Source organism: Chlamydotis macqueenii, chromosome 3, assembly GCF_036417535.1.
Source record: "Chlamydotis macqueenii isolate bChlMac1 chromosome 3, bChlMac1.mat, whole genome shotgun sequence".
Lineage (NCBI taxonomy): Eukaryota > Metazoa > Chordata > Aves > Otidiformes > Otididae > Chlamydotis > Chlamydotis macqueenii.
In genome coordinates this window covers 20,177,945-20,184,294 of record NC_141558.1, presented here as the reverse complement: position 1 = coordinate 20,184,294, position 6,350 = coordinate 20,177,945, and the positions used below count along the sequence as shown (strand labels likewise).

At 37.0% G+C, this 6,350-nt stretch overlaps 1 protein-coding gene across 7 annotated transcripts in view; it reads right to left on the bottom strand.

The window, feature by feature from the left end:
* Positions 1–6,350, bottom strand: part of MYT1L (myelin transcription factor 1 like) — a 319,362-nt gene that overhangs the window by 2,307 nt on the left and 310,705 nt on the right. For 5 of the 7 annotated variants that reach the window (XM_086744916.1, XM_086744921.1, XM_086744914.1 and 2 more), the window contains 3 exons: positions 5,928–6,037; positions 807–950; positions 1–483 (listed from right to left, as the gene is read on the bottom strand). The exon at positions 1–483 is cut by the window's left edge and continues 2,307 nt beyond it. In XM_086744916.1, coding sequence (XP_086601042.1) covers positions 343–483; positions 807–950; positions 5,928–6,037 — 395 coding nt within the window. In that variant the 3' untranslated portion in view covers positions 1–342. The remainder of the gene's footprint in view (positions 484–806; positions 951–5,927; positions 6,038–6,350) is intronic. The other 2 variants (XM_086744918.1, XM_086744920.1) reach the window with 1 other exon arrangement.

The following is a 6,350-nucleotide window of genomic DNA, read 5'->3' as shown; positions in this document are numbered from 1 at the left end:
TCACTAAAGCATTAAAAAGAATTTACACTCTATTTATTTTGATCAGCTTACCTCTTCAGAAATATATATACCCCAAAAATGTGCATACATTAGCAGCTATAAACATTACATGGCATATCACACTATGTCAGCTTATATGAAAACGTACAAAATGTGAATGTATTCAAAAAACTATTCTGCAGTTACTATCTTTAAAGCAAGACATAAAATCATTATGAAGTCTTGTAAGCATAACACTGTTTCAAACAGAAATAAATATATAACACTTTCTGGTAAATTACAGCAGCAAAAAACAAGAGGCATCCTTTTTTTAAGCAAGACTTTCACCACTATAGCAGCTGTTCAGACCTGAATTCCTCTCACAGCCTGCTTTATATTTTCCAGTAGGGCTTTATTTTCTGGACTCTGATAACGATCTTGATTTGTATACATGTCCGTCAAAGTGGTCACGTAAGCATCAAAATTTTGTTCATTGATTGGTTCCTACGAGATATTAAATAGTAGTTCATATACAACTTTTATTTTCTTAATCGTATATTAATTTAAGCATAACATATTATCAAGGCATACTGCCACCATTTTTTATAATATTTAAAATGCCTATTTAGTTCTTACTTAATTTTACAGGATACACTGGAACAGGCCCTCCATGTCTTTGTTAGCAGTTAAATGTATCTTTATGGTTTCAGTGTTGTTACCACAAATATCCAACCGGTTGATGAAACATAAACATAAAAAAAGACATCTATTGTATGAAGTGAACTGAAGATCGCCAAATTCCTTAACTTGTGCTCTCAATCACTTACCATATGTGGCAGCTGGATATTAGCTAGACTATGAATTAAAGACTGGCTTAAATTGGCCAATTCATGAAGAAGAGACTCATTTTGCTGTTCAATTACTTTGTTCTCCTCTTCTATCGTCTTCAGGTTGCTCTCCATTGTGGTAATCTAAAATGGACAAATTTGTGTACAATGTAATATAAGGCAAGCTGTTATAAAGCATGCGTTCTTTGAAGGGAGAGATAACAGAAATACCAGGGAAAGGAGAAAAAGGTCTACTCATTCACGCTTAAAAAGGGTTTGCTTGAGCCTGCAATTCTTATCCCTCTGGCATGTTGTATGACTTCAACAGCTTGTCTTTTTAATATTGGTAATAATGAATGAACTTGGATTTGATTCCACTGCTTTAGAGCTTTTATTCTTGAGTTGAAAGGCATTACGAAGGACCTTAGTTCTGCAAGTTCACCCATGTGGTTAAAAACTTCTACTCCTGGGAGCCTACCGTAGCGACATTCTGCAGTTAAGTCATGTATTTTGTATATTTTCTGATATATATGTATTTAGTTAAGCATGCACCGCTCCTTGCTACCAGTGTTTAGCTCTTTGTAAGTATAATTTGATTCTACGCAAATTCACAGGACTGCTTTTGAAAGCTGAACAATTGCACATTATTGCAATGTATGTATAAATTTGGAAAGTTTTCTAATACATACAATGACTTGCAGAACTGAAGGAACTGAAAAAATTTGCACATAGCCAGGAGAGTGGGTCTCTGGGGCATGGCTACATGTACAGGTGAAGACAACTGAGAGTATGCTTTGCCTATGTTCCCAGGTGACCAGACACAAGTTAGCTCTGGCCTTCCATGGTGCTCTGCTTGAGCTCAAAAGCATTGCTGAGCGGCACCTGACCCGGTCTTGTGCAGAGCACTGTGCTAATGAAGCTGCAAGGATTTCAGGTGAGTACTGGCTTACGTCCAGCTCGTTGAGAGCACATGCAGAGTTCACTCATATCTGTCTACACTTTGCTCTGTAGACCTGTCCTTGCTTTCCACATTGGATGATAACCGTTAACATCTATTACAAAGTGTACGGTGTGCTTTTGTGTGCGTGTAGGTTAAAATAGGCATTGACAAGGGGGTGAAAAAAAGATGCCAGAGAAGTGTGAAAAAATGCCAAAGAACACAAGGTTTTGAATTCTCAAAATAAGCTTTATCCACTTCTACTTTGGCATAGACAGTGCACTGTGGGAAGAATTGATACAATTTAAATGCTGATGGGAAGGCTGGAGGTTTATGCCGTAGTAGCAGGCAGAAGGGGAAAAGGTTCTTAAGTGAATATTAACTTGAGTAAATTTTAGGAGATTGTTGGCACAATCAGGTTGTTAGATGTCTCAAGTTTTATTTTGGACCTAAAGTTTCAGTCTGTTTATGGAAATACAGCCCATCAGTTGACAGAAGTAACTTTCACAAGTGATGTGGCTACATAAAACGATCTTCACCTATCTCTTACTTTGACTACATGTGTTAATCCAAGCTGTCAGTATTGCAGGGCTTGGTTTTGTCACAATTAATTGATGTTGAGCTATTTCCACAGCATATTATAGTAGGCAAAATACTTTCTTCAGCTTTGAAATTGGAAACACATCTTCATCTCTTGTTTTTCTTTCAGCTTGTTCATACTGGAGAGCAATGCTGTATGCAAATGCAAAACATCTTTCATAGGTGCTTGTTAGAGTCACTCATGCTCCAATATTTACTCTAAACCCTGGGTTTTTTTTATATTACAGACCAAAGTGAAGAGTCTGATGTCAGTGAAGGCCTAGTTCAGTATGGCATACTGCTGCTGTCTCACGCTAACTTAAGTAGGAGCTGACATTTTATAGATTTTCTACCTAGTTGAGCACTGCTACTTAAATAAATCTTTTTTCTTTTTTAATTTAGGATACTGACTACTGCAAATACAGTGGCTGCTGATCAGCATATCTCGCAATTTCATGTAGTACTCATCTGTAAGTATCTTAAGAAAACTGGCATACTTAATTATTGTATGCACTTGCTTAAAGGCTGAAATTTCCTCCCTATGTTTTACCGTAAAACTAGTTATATGTTCACTTGTATCTATTCTAAAACCAGGATAACCTGTTTCTTGTATGAGACACACAGTTATTTGCAGAATTCCGCCCCCCCCGCCCCAGCCCCATCACCTTTGTGTATTTCTGTCCCTCTCACACTTTTGGACCTGCATGTTAAATTTGGATAAATTTACTAAAAGATCTTAGATTAAAAATACTTTCTTCTAAGTGTTATGCAAAAAGGCAGCTGAGTAAAGAAGAGTCTTATGAATGCCCCAGCTAAGAAAAAGGCTGCAGCATGACTTTTAACTTTCTTAAATAGAAAAGATTCTATATGGAAGGGACATTCCTGCTGTAGGAAAAACTTTTGCTGGCCCTTACAATCACATGGGATGCAAATCCATATCAAACAAGACTGTTTCTACTTCTGGTGTTCACAGAACTTCCACTATTTTCCCATTGTGTATTCCCTGCCTGTGAAGCCTTACTGAAATCTAGGTTGCACAATGATTTGACTAAAGGTTTATCAGCAAGCATTTTGTTTCATTCAATATAATTTTACTGCTGCAAATAAAGCGTACCATTGACTCTGATCCTCTTAATAGATTGATAATGACTATGATGCAACTATCTATGTGTTGGAAATGTAAATTGCTTGTCTTCAGGAGAGTGTATGAATTCAAAACTGATGCCTGTGAATTTTTGTGAAGTTTGACTCAGCTGAGATTTTCTGCTAGGCATCAGTAGCTAGTTTTGTAAGAAAAGGTAAGTATTAAACCAGACTGCCCAAAGATTGTGGAATCTTTAGTGTTGGCAGTAAAAAAACAGGTTAGACAAGCACCTGTCAGGATTGGGTTAGGAAGAGCTGAGTCCCCTTAGGAAGGGGACTGGTGGATAAAATAACCTTTAAAGGTCTCTTGTAGCTCTGTTTTCTAGCATTCTGTTAATTATTTTAATAACAGGATGTGTCATTGCGCATCATTCAACGCTTTTTCTAAATCTGCTGCACTAAGGTGTGAAAAGCATCCTTTCAACTTGATGGCAAAATCATCAGCTGAGGTTTTTTTTTTTTTTTCCAAGAATAAGCATGCCCCAGGTAGTGCCTAATGTGATTTCTCTGAGGTATGAAAGCTGGAACTGAGAGCACTGAAGTATGGCTTCTGTAATAATTTAAGATCAAAAGTTGATGCAGAACTTGTAGCTAAATCTTTGACACTCAATGTACATTTTACGCCTGTGACAACGTGACCATGGCTTTATTTCCTTTTTTAAATTCATCTCAACCAAAATAACACTTAAAATGCAGACAGTTATTGACAAGTGGAGCATTTACCTAATGTATATATGATGGTCAAATTGCTACACATGTTTTAAAATCTCAGCTAAATCAGTCTGTATGTAAATAGCACCCATAGCGATGTATTAAGAAAAATAAAACATAAGGCAGCTTTGGAAGCTGCCAGATTCAGAGAACCATAGAACAGTTAGAGTTGGAAGGGACCTTTAAAGATCATCTAGTCCAACCCCCTGCAAGGAGCAGAGACATCTCCAACCAAATCAGGTTGCTCAGAGCCCTGTCCAACCTGGCCCTGAATGTTTCCAGGGATGAGGCATCTACCACCTCTCTGGGCAACCTGTTCCAGTGTTCTACCACTCTCATTGCAAAAATTTTTTTTTCCTGATGTCTAGTCTGCACCTACCTCACTCTATTTTAAAACTATTATCCCTTGTTGTATCACAACAGGCCCTGCTGAAGAGTTTCTCCCCATCTTTCTTATAGGTCACCTTTAGATACTGGAAAGCTGCTATAAGGTTTCCCCAGAGCCTTCTCTTGTCCAGGCTGAACAGCCGCAACTCTCTCAGCCTGTCCTCATAGGAGAGGCGCTCCAGCCCTCTGATCATCTTCGTGGCCCTCCTCTGGACTCACTCCAAAAAGTCTATTCAAAACTTAGTATCAAATTCCTCCAACATAAATACGTATAATTTTCCTGCTATTGGTTATTCTTACTTTACATTCTTGCAGATTTTGTCATTATCCTACAGCCACTCTTGGTCACATCAGACATCTGTGTAAAATGTAAGTCAAATCCCATAAAGGCCAAGTGATGACAACAGAACCCTGAACACAGGCATAAAGTAGAAGTGAGGCTTCAATATCAGTTTGGCTAAGGTTTAGAAGTCAAGGAAGAACTAAGCTGAAGAGGCAGATCCTGCCTTCTATTTATGAGTGTGCAAGAGGAGGAGCAGGACAATGGACGTGGAGCTCTTCTCCACAAGCAGCAGACAAAGAAATAACAAGGAATGGTCTACTCTGTTTCTATCAAGATAATTGGATGATTATGACCATGGAACTAGAGGCTGATAAATGGTGAGACCTGTGCTAAATCTCACTGTTGGTGTCTGTGCTCACATCATGTGAAGAAAACAGTGCCAGAAGCTATGTTGGACACTGGAAAATGCCAGGGCAAGAATTCAATTAATTTCCTTCCTTTTCTTTTTCCATCCAGTTTTTGGACTGCTGAATAATGAGGTTTTAAAAAATAGTCTAATATTAGGTTTTCATTTTTTTTTTCCCCAATAGATTTATGTGGAACCTAAAAAGAATTAAGCTGGATCTGTGGTGCCAAGGGCTGCCAAGGGCTGCATTTAGTGTACCACATGATGAAGTGAAGTGTAATAGGTGTTCACTTCCCTGTCTAAATTTCCTTCATAAGATACACCTGGCAAAAGCCATGTTGTTCATCTGGACTCCTTCACTTTGTAACTTACATTAATAACTATGATCTCACATAATAATTAGAAAGGCATAGCCTAATCAAGGGGAAATACAATGACAGGTTATGCTTTTGCCATTATTTTAAAGAACATATTTTGCTAAGGTTTGTTTTTTTTTTTTAATGCTGGTAACTGATGTGGAAATTGCATAATGGATATTGTCTTCTGATCTTATAAATGGCAAATCACAGCTAGAAATCTTAATAGGTAAGAAACATAAAAGGGAACAATGTATTTTCTATATTTCTTTTAATCAGTCCCATAGAAAAAGCAGCTGAATTTAGGGCTTCATAAAACTGTTACCTGAGTTCTGAGTTTAATCATATCAGCTTCCATCTGGGAGTTGGATTCATTTAGTTCTTTGATTTCTTCATCTAACTGTTTAATTTCTTCATCATTTTCTATACCTGTGTGATATAAAAATAAAAGGGATGTTAAAATAATTAAGCTTTAAATAAGAGTTCAGTGAATTAATTATTTCCATATTTGAAAATAAGTTATTTCAAGTAAAAAGATTAAAGTAAAAAAGAAAAAAGAACTGTTCTTCAAACTTTTCTTCTGAACTTTTCTTTTAAAAATTGGAGTAATTTTCCAGTGAGAATGTTGAAAATGCCTAGAGGATCAATAAGACATACCTTTTTCTTTATATATACTGATTTAACTTTGTATTGTAAGTAATGCACCTGCAGGAACAAATTCTGCTCCACTGTCACATATAAC